Here is a 25,089-nt window from a genome sequence, read left to right as displayed (position 1 = left end):
CAAATTGTAGGCTGCAGTGCTGCTTTAGCAAATCATGCCTTGGGATTAGTAGTTCCATGGGAGTAGCATTGACTTGAGTGTATGATGATGGCTGGTTTCCTTTTAAATTTCAGAGATAGGCATATTGTTCAGACATGCTATATTTTATCTGTTTGTATGTTGCTGATATTTCATTGACTATCCTAATAAAACCATCATCACTTTTATGTGTAAAACATCATGCATCTTCTTGGGGACTGTGGAAAAGTGGGAAATTCCTGGAATGGTTCCTTCTTCAAAGTGCTGGAAAAGAGGCATTTCAGAGTCCTTGCCATACCAAGAAAATGTCATGGTGAAAGGCAGCCTGGGCCATGAAGACTTTGCATAAATCCTTGAAGACCATTTGGAATTTTTATGTTTTGTTGCCAGTAAATGAAAAGAGATCAGGGAAAAAGCCATGTTCTTTCATGGTGATAGAATCAGTTATAAACCAGCATGGATTCTGAATCAACTTTGAAAATTGCATGCTGTAGGCATGCTGTAACCATCTTGCCAATGCAAGAGGAAGGTGAGACCAAAGCAACTGGCCCTACTCTACCCCTAGTTCCCTCAGCACTGGTAATTATCACTGATGGAAGAATCACACAGACAAAACTTATACACTGTTCGAATTAAATTTATACAAGGAAACTAATTTACTGTGCTTTTCTGTATGCTTTTTGCTGTTACCTTTGAGGCCATTTGGAGCATTCAGTCCTTCTCACTCCTATGCATCTTATATTAGATCCATATTAGATCTGCTATAGGGCAGAATCACGGCTGGGTGTGTTTTGTCTGTGGTAGGCATGGGTACTTTGCTGCTGGGAGCAGGCCAATTTGACTAATACTGAGAAAGATTCTTTCAAAGACAGGTAATCAGCCCAAGCCTTAAGCGTGCATCAGCCTCTTGATGTGAGAGTCATAATGGCTGGTACTGCCATCAGAGTAGCATTTATAAATCTGTGTGGGAGACTGGCTGCAAAGGAACAAACCCCAGTGATATTAGTGCTTATGCTCATTACTGCAGAGCTGACACAGCTGAGCAGGGAGAGAGAGTGAGGCTGCCACGAGAACAAATGCATCTTTCTTTTTCTTTAATATTGTGGGAAAGTGACACCCCTGGCACAGTCCAAATGAGCCAGTTCTACCTTTTCTCCTGAGTCAAGATGAATGATTTCAGCAAGCTTCTGGCTGGAGGAATACTATCCTCCAGCTGTCCTCATGATGCAAAACATTCCACCTGCTTCCATACAGGTTTGTATTTCTTGTACATCCATGAGGAAGCATGAATGTATATGTATGCCTAAGAATATTTGTTTTCTCATCTTCAGAGAATAGGTGTTGTCCATCTGGGGACAAATAAGGTAGTATTGAAGGTGCATATTTACTTTACATTTGAATGCTAAGTCAATAAACCAAAACAAAAAAAAAAAACCTAAAACCAAACCAAAGTGTAAAAAAATACATAAAACCCCCCCATCATATGAAAAAAAGCTGAAGAGCATTTTTCTATTATTTGCTGTTACTGTGTTTTTCCTTAAATAGCTTCTCCTCCACGTTAATAGTTTAAGATTTTTGTTGTTTTATCACATAGTATTGGCCTTATTTTGTCCTAAACTTCAGGCTTGAATGGAACTCTCTGTGTTAATGACCTTCAAGCAGGTCTGAGAACTAAAACTGATAGTATAACTTTTTTTTTTTAAATTGTCTTTCTCCTCAATATGAAATTATTTTCACAAAGAATATTTCCAGATCTTAGTCAGTTCAGGTCCTAATGATACAGGGAAATTTTTCCAAGTTTCCTTTAGAATACAGTTCTGTAGTCTTTTAGACTGTAATTATTAAATGCTCCCCCCCCCCCCCCATTTAACAGTAATGTTTTCCATTCCCTAATTTAATTCCACTGCATATCATTAAGACATATCTCTGAGTTTCAATTTATCTTTTAAAACTTATGTCCTCTTTTTTTTTAGTCTTCCTTTAGCCATGTTCTGTGCATTCAACTCACTTGCTTTTTGCCACAAATAAAATTGTATTGTTTCCTTGTCTTGCATACATGGCAGCATATATTGTTGGGGAGTTTTGTTTTGTCCTGCTGGGTTTTTTTATTAGTGTCAATGCAGTGGGGTTTGACCACAATTTTTTTCCTCTTCCTGAAATTCTTACCAAAAATAACCTGATTTAATCCTATAATTCAGACAGCCTAGGTAAACAGAAAACTTTTTTTATGTATATTCTAGGACTTGAATGAGGATGCCTATTTTTCCAAGATTTCCAGCAGCTGCTGCCTTCTTTTGAAACTGGCACCTTTTAGAAGCCTGTACTTTGGGTTCCCTAGCACCAGAACACAGTGAAACTACATCTCTCTGCAGAACAATGACCTCTAAAAGAAGTGCCATTCTGGCTTCTCTTGGCCTGTCTTCAAAGACAGCCTCTTTTTCATTGTCCATCTATTAGGAAACCCAGAGGATAGCCTTTGAAGCTTCCTAGGGATTTTGTATTCCCCACCATCCCTCCAGTCATCCAAATCCCTGGGTGTATCCCAGCTTGGGAGTTGGAACTGCAGTGAAGAACAGCTAATGTGGAAATGCAAGGAAATGGGTACAATAGGAGTTTGATAGAGCTTGTCTTCTAACTGTGAAGACTGAATGTAGGTACTGGGAGACTGAGGTTCATGAATATTTGTGAAATACTTAGGTATTTCAAAATAAAGTTATGATGGAAGTGCACAGTAGGATTATTTTCAGAGAAAAAAACCTGATCTCTTTGAGGTCATCTGGCCATGACAGCAGAATTCAGTCAGTTAATGATGGAGAGGTTGCAAGGCACCTAATAGAAGATAAAGAAGCTTCTGTAATTAAATAAACTGTGTTTGATACATGCTTTTTCTTTACTATTACTGGTCATCTATTGAAAGGTCTAGACTATGCACTGTCTTCTTATGTATTTAACAGTGTTTAATAGAGCAAGACCTCTCCTACTTGGTACCATGGAGGAATATTAAATGTAATATGGAAAAAGCTACTTAAAACTTTTCAAAATCACAGTTGCAATAAGGTAGCGCACATGAGAATTTAAATAGATTTATATTTCTTATTTAACATTCCTGATGTGTTACATTGCTCCTTTCATTTAAGTTAGGGTTCTGGTCAAGAACAAAACCCTGTCTTACTCTGGGCCTTTAAATTTATTCTGTGTCCTGAGTATCTGAGCTGGTGTTTCAAGATCCAAAGGGAACAGAAAACATCCTCTAGCATAAACACCATCTGGAATACAATAAAGTCCCTTCCTTCCTTCCTTCCTTCCTTCCTTCCTTCCTTCCTTCCTTCCTTCCTTCCTTCCTTCCTTCCTTCCTTCCTTCCTTCCTTCCTTCCCTTCCTTCCCTTCCTTCCCTTCCTTCCCTCCTCCCCTCCCCTTCTTTCTCTCCCTCTCATTTTCCATCCTTAAGATGCTGGTGGCAGCAATCAATTCAATTACTGATACTACCAGGATGCCCAGGGAAATATCAGTACAGACTTACCAGCCTCCCAGGTCATGAACACAGGAAGAGTCTTCTGCATTCACTAAACCAAGAGGTTTGAGGAGACTTTTGCTTGTTTTGCCAGGGCAAAAAAAAATCTCTCAGAAAAAAAAAAAAAAAAAAAAAAAAAAAAAAAAAAAATCTCAGAATGGCCAGAGATAATAGTTAGGTCTACTGAAAGTCTGAGAAAGATCATTTGTAGCAATCTGCTCTGGTTTTGGGGGTTAATGCATCCTCCACACAAATACCTGTAAAAATGTTGCCATGCAGGCTTTCCTCAGGATGACACTAACAGAACTATGATACTTTTCCTCCACAGCACCACTTTTAAGTGATCTTTGAGGTTGCTGTTACAGCCCTCCCAGGGTAAACCCTTTCCTGTACCAGCTGATTTGAGCAATCCCCTGTCACTGGTCCAGGGATTGCTTTTGTTCATTCCTTCAAGCATTGCTTCTTGTCTGCACTACCAAGTTTCATTAGCCCTGGAAATCATATCCTTCCTGAAGTGCTGGACCTTCCTGCACATTTCATAGCATAGCAACGTAACTCCATTACCATGGATCCCAGACACAAGCATGCTGAATTTATCTAACTAATCAAGCAGCTAAGGGACACCAATTTCAGCTACAGTCAGCTTGGATTATAAAGCACTTACAGCTAAAATGTAGCCTAAAGCACTTCCCAGGGAGGCAAAGCAATGAGTTGGGGGGTGTTTTGTTTGTGGTTTGTTTGGTTTGGGGTTTTTAATGGCAAATGTAATGTGTATAGTCTTGGTAAACAGACAGAATTATTCATTCATCCATAAGCTGTTTCCCACTGAGTTATCACACCTGCATGTGGTATTTGCAAGCTGGGAGTTCTTCCTTTAAAATACTGCCTCACTGTAGAGGTTTTTTGTCCAACTTTTACTCTGAATGTGATTATTATGCATTGCCATCTTTTGCCCAAAATCCAAATACACTAAAATAAAGATGTACTCTGTTGCACCTACAAAGCAGCTGACTGATGACTGATGTTGAATGGAATATGGACCAGCTGATCTTTTTCCACTTAGCAGTTAATGAAAACTTAATCAAATCTCAACTAGTAGCTAATCGGAAATCTCTACAAAAGCCATCTATAAAGCACAGACATAGGTCTTCCAGAAAACAATTAACCCTAGAAAGCTTCTCATCTAGGGAGGACATCTGTCATCTGTATCTCATGGCTTCAAGGACCTATGTCAAGATGTTTGGGATTGTTGCTGAGCATGTAATTTAAAAGATGCAATTAAAATCAAGTGAGAGGATTTTTTTTCTTTTCTACTTTTACACTCCCACTGAAGCCCTGATATAAGGCCTATTTGTCATAGAAAACTTTAGTGAGCAAATCTGTCCTGCACCAATTTGCAGAAAAATAGTGTCTTGTTTTATAAATATTTCAAATGAAAAGGAAGGACACTTATAACACAGCTTTGAAAATTGCAAAAGGATAATTCTTACTGAGTTAGAGACTACGAAAGCATTTCTCATTAGGAAAATTTTAGAATTGACTTGAGACCAGCTTATAGAAAACCCTGAGTTACAAGTGTAACCTTTTTTCCTAACAACAGTCTTCACCAAGCAGTGCTATTTTTGTCAGTGATGAGTTCTTTTGTTGTTGGAGATGGCTTTCAATTTCATGATGTTGCAATCGGAAAGCCTTGAACATTTCAGGATCAGTTCTAATATTTTCCTGTTGGCAAGCCATTTTTAAGGCAACATACCATTTATGGTTATTTTCCAAACATGGGGCCAAAATAAAAAGTCCAAGAAAGCCCATCCCATAATTCATGTTGATGGTAAGTGTATGCTTCTCCAGGTTTGGCAGTGTGCGTGTGTATACCAGTCTTGTGATAATTCTAACATTTTCTCTGAGTTTCTCCTGGTCTTTTCATCTTTTAAAGTATTTCTACTTTCTGTTAGTCTGTTTTCTTATGAACTTTACACTGATATATGCATTTCTGTTTTCTGGTTTGTGTGACTTGTGAATAAAGCTAGCAGTGATTTGTATAACTGGGATCTCAAAGAATGAAACTTAATTAACAATGCAAAGGCATTTTAACTATTATATCCATTCCATTACCTTTCAGTGTTTGCAGGTCATTTTTTTTTTTAATTTTATTTTTCCTTTATCAATTCTTATTTTTCTTCATGTCTTCCATTTCAGGTCCTTTTTATCTTCTCTTTCAGAAAAAGTTACAATATGTTCTTCTTGACACTTCTGCTTAGATATGGCTTATCTACTTAGATACAGCTCTCCTCGGCTGGCCAGGGGAAAAAAAGCCAAAACTACTAATTTGCCCTGATGAGTGTTTTCACTCTTTGTTTTTTCAATGACTGGTTGTGCTGTGTCCTGGACTTCTGCAGCAGCTAATAAGTAACTCCTGATGCCAGAATAACTCCTGATTCCAAAGGCTGACAGATATCATTTGAGCTCTCATTTCAGAGGTAAATGACAGCCCTTTAACCCAATTATAGTCCAGTGTGGCATAATTGGACTCATTTGTGATCCTTTACCAACTGGCTACTGCAGTTAATTTATAAAAAATGTGACAGCATTCCTTTTTCAAGGGGAATTAGAGTCTATTATGCTTTAATTTATACATTGTTTAGAATGCTCCAGACTGTTTCTACCTAAGCACCAATTTTTCCTTTTCTGCATCTGCTCATTGTTTCCTAATTCCCTTTTGTTATACTGAAATCTATTACTTTTCTGTTAATATGCTTTACAGTAGTTTTCACTGAGACATTTGGAGTTTTTACTTTTGACACCATGTCCCTCTAATTACTATGACCAATTTTACTATAATGTCAATTACTTTGTGGAGCATATAACTGTAATTGTGACCATCATCTAAATCTGTTCCTTATTGCAGTGCTAGCAGTGCAGCAGACCACTGCCACTAGCATCAAACTTTCCTGTCATTCTGACACTGTAGTGAATTCCTTCCCAACTGGCAACAAGAAAGTCTTACACAGCTCTTTCTCTGCTTGAGTTCTCTGTTTTCTGGATTGTGAAATTATCCTCTGCATAATTCAAGAACAGCTTCATGATCTATGTTTGGCAGAATTTGTAACCCAACAGATGTCTGGACAGTTAATGACCTCTGTAAGTACAGCCCTGTGATTTCTTGCTACTGATGGTCCAAGAATTTTTAATCTATTCTGCTACAAGTCAGCACTTGAGCAGCATGTCATCTCTTATTATAAAAAAAAAAAAATGTAAAATGTGTATAAATTTTCTTTTCAGAAAGAAGTGGTATTTTGCCCTCACTTTCTTCTGAGTTCTTTGTTCATGTATGTGTACATGCAATGCATGTACACATAGCTCCATATTTTTCCTTGGCCAAAATCAACGGACATGAATGAAAACCCCTGAAATTAATCAAAATATAGTTTCAGAGAAAAAGTACTCCCATAAATACAAGTCAGAACTCACCTGACTTGCACATCTTTGAGTTGGGGAAAGGGCAGATACCTAAAAATGTCATGGCAGCAAAGTGGTTTTGACTGTCACATTTACACGTATGGCAAACGTAGTCTTACAAGAGAATTTGAAGGCACTGGAGTGATGTGTTCACACCATGAAATCATGCTGCAGCTGCACAACCATTCCTTCTTTCCTCTTCCCCATTCAGATCAGGTTCTAGCCCATCCCTGCACAGGAAAGTTGCCCTAGTTTCTCTTCTGGATAGTTTTATTTTCTGTTTGGTTATTGGCACTTGCAAGAGGAAAATTGTCAGGCAGGATTGTATCAAAGAGGAGGTAAGAGAGTCCCTAACATCTGGCACTCATCTCCCAGAGGAGGGAGTCAAGGAATTGAATGCTGATTGATACAGGTCCAGTCAGACATCCCTGTGGAAATATTCTGCAAGCCAGGTGCTGAAGTCCCTAGAACATAAATCTGCAGAGTGAAGTGCTTGAGAGGATGGTTTGTACTTCAATGTGTGCCACTGTGAAGGAGAGAAATTAGGCTGCCTGCATACAAGTGCTCCTCTAGCAGTCAGGGTCCTGGCAGCTGCCTGAGACACTCACCACATAGCTCCTGAAGTGCCAGGAAGTTTGCTAGATGCCTCACTGGTACCTGCTCCTGCAGCAGAAAGGTCTTTGTGGCCAAACTGCTGCATTGGAAGGTACCAAAACCCTGGAGAAAGGTTCATCAGATGGATTCACACCAGTAAGGTTCAGAAGCCAATGCTCTTGCATTCCATGCAGAGCTCTTGCAATTGATGTATAGGCAGATTACTTGGCAATTTTGGCATGAAACTCCTGGCAACCTCTCAGAGGGTACATGGATCTGGCTTGGAGGACAGCATGGAGCAGGAGTCATTTCCTCAAAAGCAATTTTACATTATCACTTTCAGGCAAAGAAGAAAATGTAATTCTGCAATGCAAGCTGGGACACACAGTTTGGCCTCAGAACTCAAAGAATAATGTCTGGTCTGTTTTTTGAGCTAGAGAGATGGAGCAGGTACCTGAATTTCTTGCTACAGTTTTGGTCCTGGTCTCTCTAGCTTTGGCAAAAGGTTTCTTTTTCAGTTTGGTGGCCGGTTTTTGTTTGGTTGGTTTTTTTGGTGGGGGAAATTTGAGGATGTTTGTTTGGTTGGTTGGTTGGTTGGTTGGTTATTTGTTTAATTTAAGTATGTGCCTACATGCATATCTACTTCTGCTTTTCTTCAGATGAAAAAACCTATTTCCAACACTCATTCAGTACAGTTTAAATGGTCTTTACATGTTCTTAATTACTACTGTCCTCTTCTCCAGTGTCTTTTCACTTGAACACTTTTGGAGACATGGCCATTTCTTATTGTTTCTTGTCATGGTTCACTGGCAAGTAAGTATTGCCCTAGTCCCCTCCTGTTACTGGGAACTGATCTAACGTGCCAAACAAGTTCTTTTGATTTCAAGAGCATCTCTTGCCCTCCTATGGAGTCTTTTGAGAACCTTTATCTTTTGGTTCTGATACCTGGTTTAGAGCCTTTATGTCCTGTGCTCATATTAAGCATACAATACAGAAGCTATTCTGGGGCTAGTTAGCCTGAATTTCAGGAGCTAATGAAAACTACTGAGAGTGTAACTTTTTTTTCTCCTCTCTCCCAGCTGGACTGACTCACAGGTTTCCTTTGCTTTCCCATTTGGAGTTTCCTCGTGCACTTTCAGAGGCACAAGATGTACACTCGTCAGTTCCTCAGTCTTCTCAGAAGTATTTCTACTATTTTGTCAGATGATATTTTTATACAAGGAGGCCACTGAGTTACAGATGAGGACATGACTGAATAATTGGTTTTGCCCTCCAAACACAAGTGGCCTCTTGTCTCTAGAGCATTTCCTATTTTACAATAAAGAATATTTCTCCCACTTTCATGAATTTTCACATTTGGTGGATGTTCTATGGTGGGCCAGTGCTTTTACACCCACTCTTGTCCCAAAGGAAGTCTCCCTAAAGCAGCTAAACTTGACTCAGATATGGTTCTCTCTTCAAAATCAAAGGGCACTCTGTACATTGTGATGATAAACATATGGGCCTACTACAGTGCAAGATGTTCAAAGCAATCAGACATTCTGGCTGCAATCTATCTAGAATAAAAATTATCAGGAGTGGCCAGGAGGTAATCAGAACGAAATGCTCTACAGCACCAGCCGTGATAGTGCCCATCTAAATGTGGCATCACTGGGATGTCTGTATGTGCTCACAGGCTGAGGAACCTCTTACCATGGTGATGGCCAGAAATGGTGACCTGCCTGCTAAAGAGAAGGTGGCACATAACGTTGGCACAGAATAAGACATTTAAAAGTTTGATTAGACAATCTGGGATGCTTCTTTAGCTCCAAACAGCCCTGCAGCAGTGAGTCATAAGTCCCTGGATACACTGAAACTTCTGCAATTCTGATCTCAAGCTGCTTCTTGGGACCTCTTTGCAAAAATCATTTTTTACAGGAGGGATGAGTTCAGCTGCCCTGCTTTAGGAATCACAAGCTTTTAAAACAATCTTTTGTCACTCAGGTTTGAGTTGACAAAACTGGTAGCTTAGCAAGGGTTCCACCTATTTTTTATGCTTTGACTCATGCTTTGTTTGTACAATATGGAGCATTCCGTGTAATTGCAGTAAGGGGTAAAAATGGCTTGAATGCAAGAAAACTGTGCAGGTCCAAAAACTTCCTATTTAAAAGTATGTATTAAAATGATGCCAGAGCACTAGCATTGCTAAGGTCTTTTGGCCATAAATTTATCAGACTTTTTGTATTTTTTAAGTTATTCCTTCGTTCCTTCTTCAAAGGTACTTTCAATATTAACAAGCAATTAACATTTTTTATATTTTTAATAATAGTTTATATTTAAATAGTAGTTTCCTTGTTTTTCTCTTTGTACACTCAGATCATAAATGGTTTAGGTTTGAAGGGACCTTAAGGATTATTGAGTTCCAGCCCCCCTGCCATGGGGAGAGACACCTTCCACTACACCAGGCTTCTCAGAGCCCTGTTCAACCTGGCCTTGAACACTTCCAGGGATGGAGCATCCCAAATTCTCTGAACAACATGTTTTTGTCTCACCACCTTCCTTGCTTAAAGTTTCTTCTTATGGCTAACCTATACCTACTTCCCTTCATTTTAAAACCCTTGCCATTTGTCCTGCTCCCAAAAGCCTTTGTAAAAAGTCTCTTTGTCTTTCTTGCAGGCTCTCTGTATATACTGAAAGACTGCAATAAGGTTTCCCTGGCATCTTCTCTTCTCTAGGCTGAACAACTCTCAGGCCCCCAACTCTCTTTGTCTTTCCTCATAGGGGAGGTGTTCAAGCCCTCTGGCCATTTTTGTTGGTCTCCTCTGGACCAGCTTTAAGAGGTCCATGTCCTTCCTGTGCTTGGGATGGCAAAGCTGGATGCAGCACTGCAGGTGGGGTCTCACAGAGGCAAAGCAGAGTGGCAGAATCACCTCCCTGGCCAAGCTGCTCTTGTTGCAGCCCAGGGTGTGACTGGTTTTCTGGGCTGTGAGTGCACATTGCTGGGTCATATCCAATTTTTCACTCACCAGTGTTCCCAAGATCTTCTCTGCAGGGCTGCTCTCAGTCTGTTCATCCCCTGGCTTGTGTTGGTAATACACTGATCTGGGTGTAGGACCTTGCACTTGGCTTTGTTGAACTTGGTGAGGTTTCAGATGGTTGAAGCATTTTGTCAGTCTAACAACATCTACTGTAGACTCATGTGTAAAGAAAGTGAGAAAAACTAAAAATTAAAGAAAAAAGCCAAATGTAAGAAAAGTTATTGTAAGAAGTTGTTCCTTGTTATTCACTGGATATGCTCTTAATTACACACTTTAGATGAAAAAAAGGAAATACTTCAAAGCTTTTGTATAGTTCATGCATCATGTAAGACAAATTTATTTACCTTTCATGAAGGTTACATAGGTGATTTTAATGCATTTTCCAGATACAAAACTGTGTTTGCTGATGATACTTTATGATTCTTCTATATCACAGAGGAAAGATTTAGGGAAGGAAAAAAAAAAAAAGATCTTAAGTCCTAAAGCCTAGAAAAATATGTGAATAATGAGCTTAGAAGAATCAGTGGTCAGAAAGTTCTACCAAAAAGGCAGTGAATTAAATTAAAGGTTTTTTTACAGAAAGTTGGGAGCCCAAAATGTGAATAATACCATAGCAGGATCAATGAGGACAAAGGAAACAGCAATAAGACTGCATACAATGCCAGAACTGCTTATGGGGCAAAATGTATGAGCCAGGAGTTCTCATTTGCAGCCCACACACTGACACAGCATCATTTTTTGTTCTCACATGTTTGCTGTCAGTTACAAAGCCAACAACAGTTGCATGGCAGCTAAAAATGAGTATATATTTTCTCGAGAAAATGCTGCACAGTGGTACTGCCATGTTTATCTTTTAATGCTAATCTTTCTCTCCATAACTTTGACCCAGAGCAGATTCAAACTCTGTTTCTCAAAAGTCCTCATTTTCTCAATGGTCACATAAATCAAAACTAATAAAATATAGAAGAAAACTGTCTCAGTAAGTATGTAGGGATTATTAATAGAAATGTGATAGGTGGTACACTATTAATTGTGTGACTAATAAATACCTGGAGCAAAATAAGGAGCAGTGATTAAATTTGAGGGTGCATTTTTGTAACAAGTTTCATATTTTAAAGCAAGGTGGACAAGCAAATTTTCCACAGAACATTTTGGTACTTTATGAAGTTTGCCTTCCTATATAAAGAGCTCATCTATATCTGTTTCCCACAGTCTTCCAAAAATGATGTAGCATCTGAAATGAAAAATACTTTTCAGTAACTATCTTATGAAGGCTGTCACTGATGACAAAATAGGAGAAGGAGAGAATTTTAAGCATGCATTTTTGCAGTTGCAAAGAAGTGCAGGTATAGAAGAAATTGTAAATACCATATATTGCAAAGCTGGAAAACATTTCATTTACAAACAAGCAGAGAAGAAAAGCAAAAGAGAGTAAAACACTGTATTCAATGACTATTGAGAGGCAACTCTACTTGTTGCCAAGTGGTTTTTCACCTTTTTTATGTGGTTATCTTTTGTGTATGTAAGTTCTTTGATTTTGTATGGGTGATTAAGGAAGAGGTCTCAGAAGCCAAAATCTGGTTTGCTGTCAACAGAGCAATTTTAAATTTAAGCACTGAATCAGTCAAAGTGCTGTTTTGCTCCCACACTAGCTCCCTTCTTACAGGGTGAGAGCAACTGGAATCAGATTACTTAATGGCTCAAAAGGACATGAATAGTTTGGGCCTAAAAATTAATTACCACAAAACAGGTTGTTTCTTTTTATTACAGACCTCTTTTCGTCACTTTTACTATTACTCTTATTATTGTTGAGCACTTTGTAAAAGGGCTGTTTTTCATAGCATCCACAAAAAGACCAATCTGTTTATTAAATTGTCCTATGCCTACTCAGCAGCCCCAGTGCTTGACAGTTTTAGTTGAAATGTACGAGAAATGTCACTTACATTGCCAGATCATGTAATGGTCCTAATTATCCAGAAAAGTACAATTACACCAAAACAGAACATGTCGCTGTGATTTTTGGTCAAAGGATTTCACCTCATTTTGTAACAGGAGTAACAACTTTGCAGAACAGGAGAATCTGTAAACACAGGGCTGACAGCAGAGCTGGAATTCCTCTCTGGGCCACTCTTTCTATCTGCAGGTCAGGATTCTCTCTGCTTTGTCTAAACTGTCACACAAGATGTGATTTACCTACTTCTTAAAACAACTTCAGTATGTAAAACAACTTTTAGTATGTAAAACTTAGAAGATCTCACCCCATATGTCAAAATAAATAAAGACTAAAAAACAATTCCATGCCCAACCAACCAAACAGAAGATGGAGCCAGAGAGCAGCTTTTAAAGCAAATTGCCAGAGAAGATGGGGAATTCACTTTGCCCCAACTCATGGATTCCAAACAAGACTGCAGATTTAGAATTCGAGGAAGCCCTTCAAGACTCTGGTGCAGTACGAGGGCATGGAAAGAGGCTCCACTGTGTGTGAACACATCAGTCCAAACCAGCACAGCTGCTTCCCTGGGGCCTTCTGTCCTCACACTGCACATGAATGACACGAGCCACCACTGCTGCTTACAGGCAGGGACCCTAATTCTGCTCTACCCCAAAAGAGGGAAAGTCAGCCTGCCCCAAGAATAGAACGGCCAAACTAACAGAAGGATGGATGTTTACTTTACTGTGGTGTCATACCAGGACACAGAGTAAGAGAAATGATGTTAAAAACCAAAGATGAGGTAATATTTATTTGATAGTAAGCTGCATTTTTCAGCTTGATTTTCATTCTGTCTTATTGGTGGACACACTCTTCCAAGAAAGTTTACATAATCCAAGCATACCTACTAGACAAAAAATAGGACCTTTAAATGATGTCATCATGTAATTTTTGCAATTTCCTGCAAAAAAAATGAAATATCAGAGCAGCATCTTATAAGTCTTAATACTATAACATTTTTGTAATGCAGAAAAATAACTGAATAAGCTTGTTTTTCTTGGCTTCAGATTCAGATACTGTTGTCCTTCTTTCAGTCCTAGCAATATTTCTAATCTATGCAATCTGATCTAAAATCTATGACAGAAAATGAAAAAATATATTCTAGGAAGTATTTATGAGATTTATTTGCTTGATTTTTCTTTTCAGCAATATGGGGAAACACTTTTCTAAAGTATCCTAGTTTTGCTTCTTTAATTCTCATTAAACTTGATGTCTACAGCAATTCTAACTTTGAATGGCCACACAAGACATGATTACCAACTTTCTGTCATTATAGGAAAATTGTTTTTGATTGTTTTGTGTGACCATGGTACACCTGGGAAAACACTCGGGTCTTGTTGGGAATTTCCACGTCTTTTCCATCATCACAATACTCTTTAAGCCTGTCGGGGAGAATGCAAGAGGAAGCTCCAGATTCTTACTTTGAAATCTTTGTATTTCTTCTCTGCCTCCCTTATTCCTCTCCCCAGGTTTCCAAACATTACTTTTTCTTCCATCAGTCATGTGTACCATAATTTCTCAACCCTATTTCCCCATCTCATCAAGGAGACTAGAGCACTGACCTCAAGTTTGCACACCTGGGAAAATGATGTAGTAGACCTCAGGACACCTTGTATTAATCAGGAACTTTCCTGGTTTTACAGAGAAAATCACCATTACAGATAAGCTTTAAAAGAATTTTAAAGCCCTTAAGAATTTTATCTTGAATAGCCACTGGAATTCTGGAATCTCTCTTGCATTGTGTTGTCTTTTTATTTTTTCCTCCTTCCTTTCTCCCCAAAGAGTAACTTATTTCCAAAGACTAACCATTTATATAAAGGATATATTTGATTTTATCACTTCACTTCAGTACAAAATGTATGCCTGCCTTTCAGTGTTTTGCTCCAAACAGTGTCTTAAACCTTGAAGGAGTAGTTGGACCTGGACAAGATAAATAGGGAAGAGTGATGTTTCAGTAGGCAACTGAGGATAATCTAGCTGCTTTGGGAGACATGTAAGACCTTCTTCCAGTCCTGTGACCTACATCTTTGCCTGTCAAGACACTCATTTCCTCAACTACTTTCTTCCTTAAAAGCCTTTTTGGGAAATGTATTCTGGGTCTCCCAAGAGCCTGCAGCCTGTCTCCAGCATCCACTCAGCCCCTGTTGATCTGTTAGTGATCCACAATGCCTAATCTTGAGAGCAAACTACTGCAAGGTCAGTACCAGTTACTAGACTTTCATTTAAAATACATTTTTAGATATATTCTGAAAACTAAGAAGTCTGTCAATCTTCAAAAAATACCTCACACCTCACCAAGTAGTGAGACAAGGATTTCTATCTGCAGGCCTAGCCTAGGACTGCAGGATCATCCATGGCATAAGAAGGTGGGTCTTTGACTCCTCAGTAGTAGCTCCCTTTTAAGAATTCTGAGGAAGATATACTAACTAGTCCAATCACATATCCTCAGGGAAATAGCCTGAGACTGCATGTTCATTTCATGTAATCCAGCTGTTGCTGACCAGACCTTTGCCTCTGCAGTACACATGTGGACCTGTCATGTTTAGTTGAGAAAGCTTAAATGTCTTGCTGTACTCCTACAGACACTGTTTGTTTGTTTAGCAGAACAGAGATTATTAAACAAGGTGAAATTTAATTTCTGTCACAAGGAATTGACTTTATTTTTCCTCTGTTGCCTCTGCCTACTACATAGGCGACAGAAGCGTGAGTGGGCAATCAGGATTTGTTCTGTTGTATATGCTGCTGTGTTCTACTCCTGGAGAAAGAATTAATTTGATCTTGGATTTTTTCATACCTTGGTTTTTTGTTTTTTGTTTTTTGTTTTTTGTTTTTTTTTTTTTTGTTTGTTTGTTTTTTTTTTTTTTTTTGTTTTTTTTTTTTTTTTTTACGAGAACTGCTGCTCAGTTCTGGGCTTAGTGTGGGTAAATTTAAAGTTACAGCTGAAATAGCGCTTTCCAATCTGCTGACAACTTCTGCAACGTAGGACAGCAGTTCAGACACTGAGCATGATTTTCCAGAATCTTTCGAGACAGATTATGAAAGTTTGGCATATGCCTCGGGAGGAAGCTGCCTGTTCACTGATTTCAGCACAGAGCTTTGGGCAAGTGATCTGACTTTCTTGGAGCTCAATGAATCTGTCAGGAAAAGTGAGTGAAAAGAAGCCGCTTGATGAAAACGAGCTGCTGGAAGTCTGCTGTGTTTCCCTTAGGAATAAGGGACAAGTCTCTTTCTGAAAGAGAACTGCTGCTGGCGCCGCGGCACAGCCCTGCCTGCCAGCGTCCCTGTCTAATGCAGCGGCAGACATCCCACGTTTACCTTCAGTCTCGGGAAAAACTAAGATAGGAAAATGCGAACAGAGGGATGCAGCTAGTTTCGCAGCAATTCTGTATAATCGTTACTCGCGCGGCGTTTTTCTGTCGGCGGGCGTCCACAGCGGTGCGGGACGGAGCCGGGCAGGGCTCGGAGAGGGACGCGCTGCCCGGGCTGGCGCTGGGCCGAGCCGGCGGCGCTGGGAGGGCGGCCCTGGCAGCAGAGGCGCGCTCGCACCTCCGCCGGACCGCAGGTTTCCCGTGGGGAAGGCGCGGCTCCACAGCCCCGCTCTGCGAGATGGCGGAGGGAGGCCGCCATTTCCCGCCCCTCAGAGCACCACGCCCCGCCCGGCCCCGCCCGGCCCCGCCCGGCCCTGCCCGCTCAGGGGCGGTGCCGCCGCCGCCGCGCTGTTCCTGCTTCCCGGGGAGCGCCCGGCTCCGGCAAGTCCCTCCTCCGGCTCGGCAGTGCGGGCCGCCTCCCTCCCTCCCCCGGCCGCAGCCTCCTCCGGCGGCAGCGGCGGTGCCCGCCGGCCCCATGGCGGCGGAGCCGCAGCCCAAGGCGCTGACTCGCAAGCCCCTCCTGCTCAACAAAGTGGAGGGCTCGCAGGAGGTGGTGAACATGGCAGCGATAGTGCCCAAGGAGGACGGGGTCATCAGCGTCTCCGAAGACAGGTACCGGGAGCGGGTGTGCGGCGCGGCCGCGGCGGTGGTCTGCCAGCTCCCGCCGCTGATGGAGGCAGTGCTGGGCCCGGGCGCGGGGTCCCGGCCGGTGCCTCCCATCGCCGGCATCACCGGCGGCGGGTGGTGGAGGCAGACCACCAGCATCCCCGTGCGACTGCAGACTCCGCCAGCCGGAGCCCGGCAAGCCTTCCAGGTGGGGTGGTGCAGCATGGGGACAGTGCTTTGGGCAGACACATCGCGTCCTGGAGGGGAAGGAGCCTGGGGCAGCGGTCTCCAGCATAGTGTCCACTCCTCCTCCTCCTCCTCCTCCTCCTCCTCCTCCTCCTCCTCCTCCCCTGCTCTGTGCATCAGGACAGTGACCGGGCTGGGGCGCCGATGAAACTTGCGGGACTTGAGTGACTTTTCTTAGCCTGGGTAAAATGGGATTTGAGATCCCCTTCATCACGAGGATTGCCGGGGGGTGTGTGGAGATCTTTGACCTTGCCTAAAGATTGTGGTGGCATTGGCTGAAACAGTAGTTTTGGTTCTCGTTTCCCCTCTCCAGACGTTTCTTGGTAATTGTTTAAAAATACCATGAATCAGTGATAAGATCTCGGAGTTAAATCCCGTGTTGAAAAGCTGCCAAGGAGGAGAATGCTTGCAGGCCCTTTTGCAGGGACTGAGGCTGCCCAGAGGCAACTCTGTCTCTTCCGAAATAGTTCAAACTTGATCAGTCTGCAGCTGGAGCTTCAAAATGCTATCTTAAAAATCTTTTATTTCAAAATAAGTGTTTATTTTTCTTGCGGTGTCCATAAATAGTTATTTTTAAGGGTTTCTTTGCAGCTCAGGTGTAACCTTTGTCCTAAGATTGAAAGACACATGTTGTTGATCATCACGTCAATATGTTTCGATACTCACGGGTATTTGGGTGGACTGCTTCTCATGGATGCCTGTTGTTCTGTTGTCTGCTTTTATGTCTCTGCAAGCTTTCTGAAAAACTGACATTATTTTCTTTCGTCTTTGTCCTCACTCCGACTTAGTTTTCACCTGTCAAATATGTGCAAATTTAAGATCATTTAAGTTCACCTAAGCTGAGGTCTCCAAGTGAACTCTCATATGCCTGGCAGCAAGAGGAGCTGAGCTACTTAAAACAAGTATACTGTCAAAGGAACTTTAAGTAGAGTTTTGCATTATTATGTGCTCAAAATGTTATTGTCTTCACATGTTTTATTTATTTAATGTGACATTGAATAAAGCTTCAGCTTGTTTTGGTTCATTGTAGCTTGTTAGGCTTACTTAGCCAATTGTTTTTACCTGTAAGAAGGTATTCCTGAAATTTATTTCCTCTCATATAGATGTCTCTCTCAATCTCGGCATCTTCCCTCACCTTTGTAAAAATAAGTAGCTTTAATCGTTGATAACAGGTTGATGCTCCAGGCTGATATTTCTACATAGGGAAAGGGATTGATGAGACACCTTTATTTTCACTAGTGACTGAGATTTCAGTTTCAAGAAACTGAAGAAGGAGCCAGGAGTTTCACACTAGGAAAGTCCAGGGTTCCCAGGCTGTTTTCTGTTCAAAGGAATTAACCAGGTAATGTGCCTGCTTTCGGGGCTTGTTTGCAGCATCCTTGACATGCTACAAGCCTGCCTTTTTTTATTTCTTTAGGCATGAAGATGTTGGTTGATGGGTCTTTCTTTCATTTTCTGGTTGCATTAGCATTTTTATTGTAATTAAAAGGTTAAGAGTCTAAAACTGACTTGGTAGGAATAGCACGTTTTAGGCTACCTGGGGTGAAAGCATAATTTGCCAGACATTCAATACCTGCATATTATGATTAGGCTTGTGCAGATCCTTATGGTACTTTTTCCTGTTTGGACCTGCCTTCCTCTGTCAGTGTTGACATGGTTGTTTAATAGCCTTGGAATGTGGAGGGCTTTTATAGCTTCATAGAAACTGTTAAGGATGATTATAGAGATGTTATCTGTTACTTTACTTGTTAAACAAATGAGTGAGTTTTGTCCACATTTCCCAGCCTATAGTATGCACTGCCCCTATGAGGAAAATGTTCTGAAACCTCCCCAGGGAACTTCAGCTGGAATGACTTGCCATCTCCAGCATTTGCTTCAGGCTGGGACATCTTCTGTAGGTGAAGGAGGAATTGCTTTGCTGATGAATGGCTGAACACATCATTATTGAAGTTGCTGGTAGTCTTTGCATACAAAACAGCTAGGTACCACTTTAAAGGTTTCCTTTGTTGCATGATATGGCTCTATACAACTAAATCTTTAAAAGCAGGAGCTAGCTTGGTCTCTGGTCTCAATTTTATATGGCACCAGTGTTGTTATCTGGTTTTAAAAGACACAAAAGTGGTTTTAGGTACAGCTTGCAGACATAGTGGTGGATTATATTAGCCCAGCATGTTTAGCACATACATGCATATATTGTAAGAAATAAAATGAAAACTATCTAATAATAGAGAGTGTGGTTATTCCTCATAAAGAAAGACAAAGCGGGGGAGGAAGGAATCTGGGGGTTGGGGGGGAAATGCGTCTACGTATTTAAATAAATTCTCAAAACTTTGTATACCCAACAAGGTTGGAGTTCCTTTTTAGTGTGTGTCATTTCTACAGAAGATTGACACAGATTTTTCTCTTATGAATCCTAGTCACTCATGGTAATTGAGTGATGTTCATTGTGTCCTAATCTTGGTGGGTTTTCTGATTCTATATGTGGGCAAAATAGACTGAGCCTGTATCTACAGTACAGCTGGTATGCGTTGGAAGGATGAGGTATTCTGTGTTTTTCTTCTAAAAGAAAAAAGGATGCACCTGTCTAGACAGCTGAGAGTTAAAGTACTGTCAAAATTTGATATCCAGGAATGTATAAGTCTAATGCAGAAGGACTTTAAGAAGTTACTAGCTTTCCTCCATGTTCTTTCCCTGCCAGCAAACATATTGAATCAACAGACATATATAGAAAAACATTTAGAGACTTGAGTGATCCACAGTATTGTATGCTCATGTGAAGCTATAGTGGGATTTTCCTAATGTGCACAGCTGATCCAAAGTTGTAATCAGCTTCCTCAGTATTAAAAGCATGTTCTACCGTTTCAAAATTATCTTTTGTTGCCTTCAGAAGGAGACGTGGATGTTGGGCATGTCTGAAAAGTAGGTCACTGGCATGTCAAGTTCAGACATATCTAACTCTGTGCTCCAGAGGAGATTTATTGTTATTAATCTTACCTGAGCATGGGATACAGTGGGACAAGTGCACTGAGTCACCCAGCTTTCAGTGCAAGCAGTTCTGCTCGCTGCTGGCACACCTGTGTGTTTCTCAAGAGGCTGCTGGTGCTGTGAGTGCTAACTCAGCTGGGTCTCCCGTGTGCTGACAGATTGTCTCACCCGAGACTGGCAGGAGGGGCTGGTTGTCCTCCTGCTAAACCTGCCCTTTGCCAATAGCCCTCTTTTTTTACCACTAGCTGGATTGCGAGGGAGGAAAACTTTCACAGGGGCTGGTAATTATTAAATATTAATTTCACAGCTTTCCTGGTAATTATGAGCTCTGGTCTGTGCCATCTTGTAGGTGGGAGTTCTGTGCTCATTTCCGTGCTACAGACCTTCTAAATGTTGGTGTTGCAGTCAAGAACTGTTCTCCGTGAAGTACTCACAAGAAGTAAAAGTTTTCACAGTCATCTGAAAATTGTCAAAATCCTTTTATTTTAAAAAATGGCCATTCTAGTCTCTTAGAAGGTGACAAGACTTAGGAAAAATATATTTATTCCTATATCCCATAGCTTTTAAAATTTTACTTAATTTTTTATATTAAGGTAGTAGAGACCTTTATCTTCTTCATTATCTTGTATTATCTTAAGTTCTTTTTAAACTCAGATGTCTCAGCTTCTTCATATGTATAAACAGTGAGCCCAGACAGCTTATCTTATTAGTGTCTTTATCTCACATAAAGAAAACTGTGCAGAGCTTGTATTGCTAAGTTTGGTTTACAGTGTGAGGGTTTTAAATACAGATGTGCACTTCAGCTGTTGTCCAAGGCTTATATTCTGGGTGTGCTAACTAGCAGGTGTTTTAGGGGGCATGACAACTTAACATGCATCTTGTATAAGTGAAAATCACTTTGCTAAACTAACAGTGTACTAGGAATGGGAATATGCATATGTGACAGAAATGTGGGAGCTGTCTTTGGCTTTGTGCTGACATGACTTCTAACATGGAGAACTGTGGTCTTTCCACCCTTAAGTATATCAGAAGCAATCTTTTTCTCCTTGTGATTTTTCTGTCCAGATCCAGAACACTGAGCATCCAGTGTCACAGTTCATGCCTGTGAAAAAGCTCTAGTGGAAAGGAGGGATTCTTCACACAGTGCTGTCTTGCTCATCTTCTCCAACAGTGCTGCATCAGGGCAGGATGCAAGGAACTGTGGCCCCATGGTAAACTGAGTTTCCTTTCTCCTGTGGTGGAGTGGTAGAAAGTGATTGCTTTGTCCAGCAGTGTGGTTGCAGTACAGGTCTGTAATTCTTATCTAAGCACAGGGTTACATCACTGATGTCTGCTCTGCCTTGCGTGTGGCTGTTGGCTGGCAGCAGAAGTGCAGGTGCTGTGAGAACTGATTTTGATGCTGTCTGTATATGTTTATCAGTCTAAGCCTGTAGGTTTCACACCCAGGTGATTGCAGCATGAGCAGTAGCTCAAGCAATGCAGAAGGTGTGGATGCTCTTCACAAGTGTAAAAGGACTTGTTCCTGCCTGGAGGTTCTTTAAATTTTGATAAAAACATCAGTCACCAGTGAAAGCGTTCATAGGAATTAAAGAGACCTAGTGCTGTAGATGCAGTTTGGTTGCTGGTTTTTTGTTTTTGTTTTTTTTTTTTTTTTTTGGTTGTTTGTTTGGTTTTTTTTTTAACTAAATTTTTTGGATATGTTGTCATTTGATGAGTGTGTGTTTGGAATAAAGGTCAGGGTGGAGGTTAGTGCTGGCTGTTTGCGAGGAAGAAGCGGATGCTGGCAGGAGGCTTAAGAGACAAGACAGAAGATCCAAAAGCACTTGGAATCAGACATTGTTGCAGAGTTGAAAAGTAATTGTTCCTGATTTGACTAACATGTATCCTGTTGAGATGCCAAAATCGGAGACAAGCACGTAAAACATGTTGCTGAGTGCTTGTTGGGAGTGATAAACTCCACTTAGTAACTTGTGGGAGACCTTGCAATGTTGTGCTTTTTTAACTCTCTGTGCCACTTTCTGCCGCTTGTTGAAGTTTGTCCAAGCTTGTGGATCCTTTGCCTTAAGATGCTCTCCTCCTGTGTGTCAGTTAAAGATTTAAAACACAAGCATTTAGTCACATCTCTCTGATTTGAGCTATCTTGAAACTACTAGGTCAATGCACAGATTGAGGAAGCTCCTGCAGTTGCATTAAGTTCATGTGTTAACTGCGAGGCGACAGCTGCATAAATGTGCTCAGATGTGACACTTGAACCACAGTTTGGATAGACCCAGCTTCAGCAGCACAGTTGGGCAGTGAAATAGAGTGGAACCTTAGGTGCTCGAGCCTTTTAAGTTAGAGGTGCAATGTCTTTTACTCCCCTCTGTGTTTTAGAGATTATTCCTTCTGTAAAAGATGTGGGTGAATATATCTTATCTTACTAGCTTTGTTTGGAATAAGAAGAGCTACTTAATACACCTTCTGTTTGCCTCCTGGTAGCCTCTTTTTCTGCCTGTTGCTGAACAGTGTTCTTGAGTTACAGCAAGTTTCGGGATGATGCATTGCTTCCCGTATTAACCAGTTCTCATTTTTCTGCTTGTCTTCCCTGACCCCATCTTAATTTCCCTGGCATCTGCTTACACAGAGACTGGTTCTCTCATCAGTGTGTCCGTCAGGCTTGGTGACTTTCCCCTGCAGTCTCTCCAGCTCTGCAGCTGAAGAGTGCTTCTCGCCAAGAGGGAACTGCACAATGCCACCTCTGTGTGTGGCCTGTGGACCCTGGAAGAAAAACAAAGGCCAGTTATGGAGTCCATGCAGTACAGAGATGGCATGTAACTAAAAATGCAGGAAACTTGCTGGTTTTTCTCCTCAAGATTGAGATGTCTAGAGGAGGCAGTGATGCTGCAACACAAAATGGCTGCAATATCTTAAACTGAAGGAATTGCAGCAGTTTTGAAGCTACTGAGCTATTTAAATAAGGCTGACCTTTCATTGTGGGTCACTTAGCAGACTGAAGGTCCTGAATAGCGTGTGACATTGTAGCACAATAGAAATATGTCAGTAGCTTGTTTGAGCTACTTTATAGTATTTTGTTTACTGAAACAGACTCTTTTCTTTCCCTCTCTCCAGCTGTGCTGGTGCCTGCATGGTATCTGCCAACACTGATCTGTGCATAGGTTTCCCAGCAACATCTTTTAACTGTGTGATACTATATGGGAGAGAATTGCTCAAAAGTGGCACAAGTTTTGTATAATGCTGTTTGTTACAGCCCTGAGAGAAGTCAGAAAATACTTGGCAGCTCAGAGATCAATGGAAAGAAGAGTAGGAGGGCATAATGCAGGCACTGTGTTGGTGCTTCTGTGCTCAGGAGCTGTAAAAGCTTCTTAAATGATGAGCAATGCCCTAAGGGGAGCAACTGGCTTTTGTACAAGTGTCTTCTGTGCATCACTGTGTTTTGTGCACTGTAACCTCTCAGGCTCTGAAAGATTATTCACACTGCTTTGCTCTTTTTGCTTCATCACACACTGCCCAAATATGAGTGGATTTGTATAAAACTTCTGGTATCTGTATGTATTTGCCCAGAGATTTGGTAAGAATTGCAGTAGTCCATAATGCAGTATATTGCAAGACCAGAAGCAAGTAAAAACACAGCTGTTTCCCTTCTAAATACAGTATGAGGAGTGATGGATGCAGCCATGCACTGCTGGATGTGGCAGGATGGGATGGGGCACCATGGGGAAGGAATAGGAGCAGCAGCCATGGAGTATTGAGAATAGGCACATACAGCAGGGCACATCCTGTTCAACAGAGATTTATCCTGCATGGGACATTTCAGGAAAGAGAAAATGAGGCTTCCTTATTTAAACTATATGAGGTAAAGAAATGATGTAAATGGGAAAATTGTAAAACAAACATCCATACAGGAATTGAAGGTACCCTTGCAAGCAGTTTGGGTGAGTGGCTGGAGCAAGCCTGGAGAAGGAAAGGGACAGTTTTGTGAAAGAAGCAGCAGAAGAGGGCAAGTTTACCAGGCAACCCTCCAGGCAGGGACCTTTGCATAATCACAAAGCCATCTGCCTCTCTTGGGGTTCTTCATGTGTCACAGTCTGCATGCCTGATGGCTCAAAATTGCCCATAAATAATAGCCAAAATTTATATTGGGCTATCAGAAAACAAATAATAAATTTTATAAATTAGACTGTGCCAAAATTTGAGATGGACAACATACTGCCTTCATCCTCATGAGAGGGAGAACAGTTGTGGAGGCTGGGCTAAAAAATGTGGTGTTTCAATTTTTCTCTTAGTCAGGCTGCAGGAAATAATGTTGTGTAACTAACCTTGGCCAGACTTCGAACATATGGGCTTTGCTTGTCACATCATGTGTATTCACCACTTAATTTAAGTTTTTCAGGGAACTCTTAAGGTTTTGAGCACTGAATCGAAGGCGCTGCCAAAGCACAGTTCTGGGTAGAAAGCACTCCTGTTCTGCTGCCAAGTTTACTGCAAAGTTTTGTCTAATGTTGTCTTTTCTTCTCCAAGTCCTGTACCATTTCCTCCTACTGTGAGGTGAAAGATCAATGTGATTAGCAGGTTTTTGCAATAACAGTAGTGATCGATTAGCCCCAGAAAGCAATGCTTTTGACCTTCACAGATCTGTAATCATGGTTTCCTTAGGAGTTGAGTCCTGTGGAGAGAAATCTGAGTAAAGGCTGTCCTAATGCGAAGTGGCCTATTTTGCCATCAGGTTGAATTATCTAGATTCAGGTGATAGAACAAGTACAGTGCTTTGTCTGGAAGGGGTATGGACAGAAAATCCTTGCCTATGTTGAGAACGTGACAGATAATGAGATTTTGCACCTCCAGCAGTGAGTGCAAATGTGGTAAATTTACCTTTGGCTTCAAATTCACTTATAATAGCAAATAAAGCTTTAATTGTATTCTTAAGCAGGAGGTGCATCTGCCTTGTGGAATACTTTGGGGCCTAAAAGTTTGCAGTCATTTTGCTTATGTGCCAAATTATCCCTACTTTATAATTTTCTCCTTGATCCTTAGTGTTATTAAGCTGTATTTTCTAATTCCCATACCCCATTCCTTTTTCCCATCAGATACAGAGAAACTCGGCCCCTCCTCTCAGCTCTGTGTTTTGCTAGAGCACATGAGTGGCTCAAATTGACATTTCAAAGGCTTCATGTTTTGCAGCACCATGTGCGTTCTGTTGGATAGAATGAAAGTAGATTTCCAAGGAGATGCTTTCAGCTTTGATGACAAGGGCATAGCCTGTTGTCCAGCCTAGCTTTTGCTGCATGCAGGGCTGGCTAA

At 41.1% G+C, this 25,089-nt stretch overlaps 1 protein-coding gene across 1 annotated transcript in view; it reads left to right on the top strand.

Moving 5' to 3' along the window:
• Positions 1-16,275: 16,275 nt before the first annotated feature.
• WDFY2 (WD repeat and FYVE domain containing 2) overlaps positions 16,276-25,089 on the top strand; it is a 65,608-nt gene continuing 56,794 nt past the window's right edge. The window contains exon 1 of the mRNA XM_056498032.1: positions 16,276-16,566. Coding sequence (XP_056354007.1) covers positions 16,430-16,566 — 137 coding nt within the window. The 5' untranslated portion in view covers positions 16,276-16,429. The remainder of the gene's footprint in view (positions 16,567-25,089) is intronic.

This window comes from Oenanthe melanoleuca, chromosome 1 (assembly GCF_029582105.1).
Source record: "Oenanthe melanoleuca isolate GR-GAL-2019-014 chromosome 1, OMel1.0, whole genome shotgun sequence".
In the NCBI taxonomy this organism is placed as follows: domain Eukaryota; kingdom Metazoa; phylum Chordata; class Aves; order Passeriformes; family Muscicapidae; genus Oenanthe; species Oenanthe melanoleuca.
This window is presented reverse-complemented; position numbering and strand designations above follow the sequence as displayed.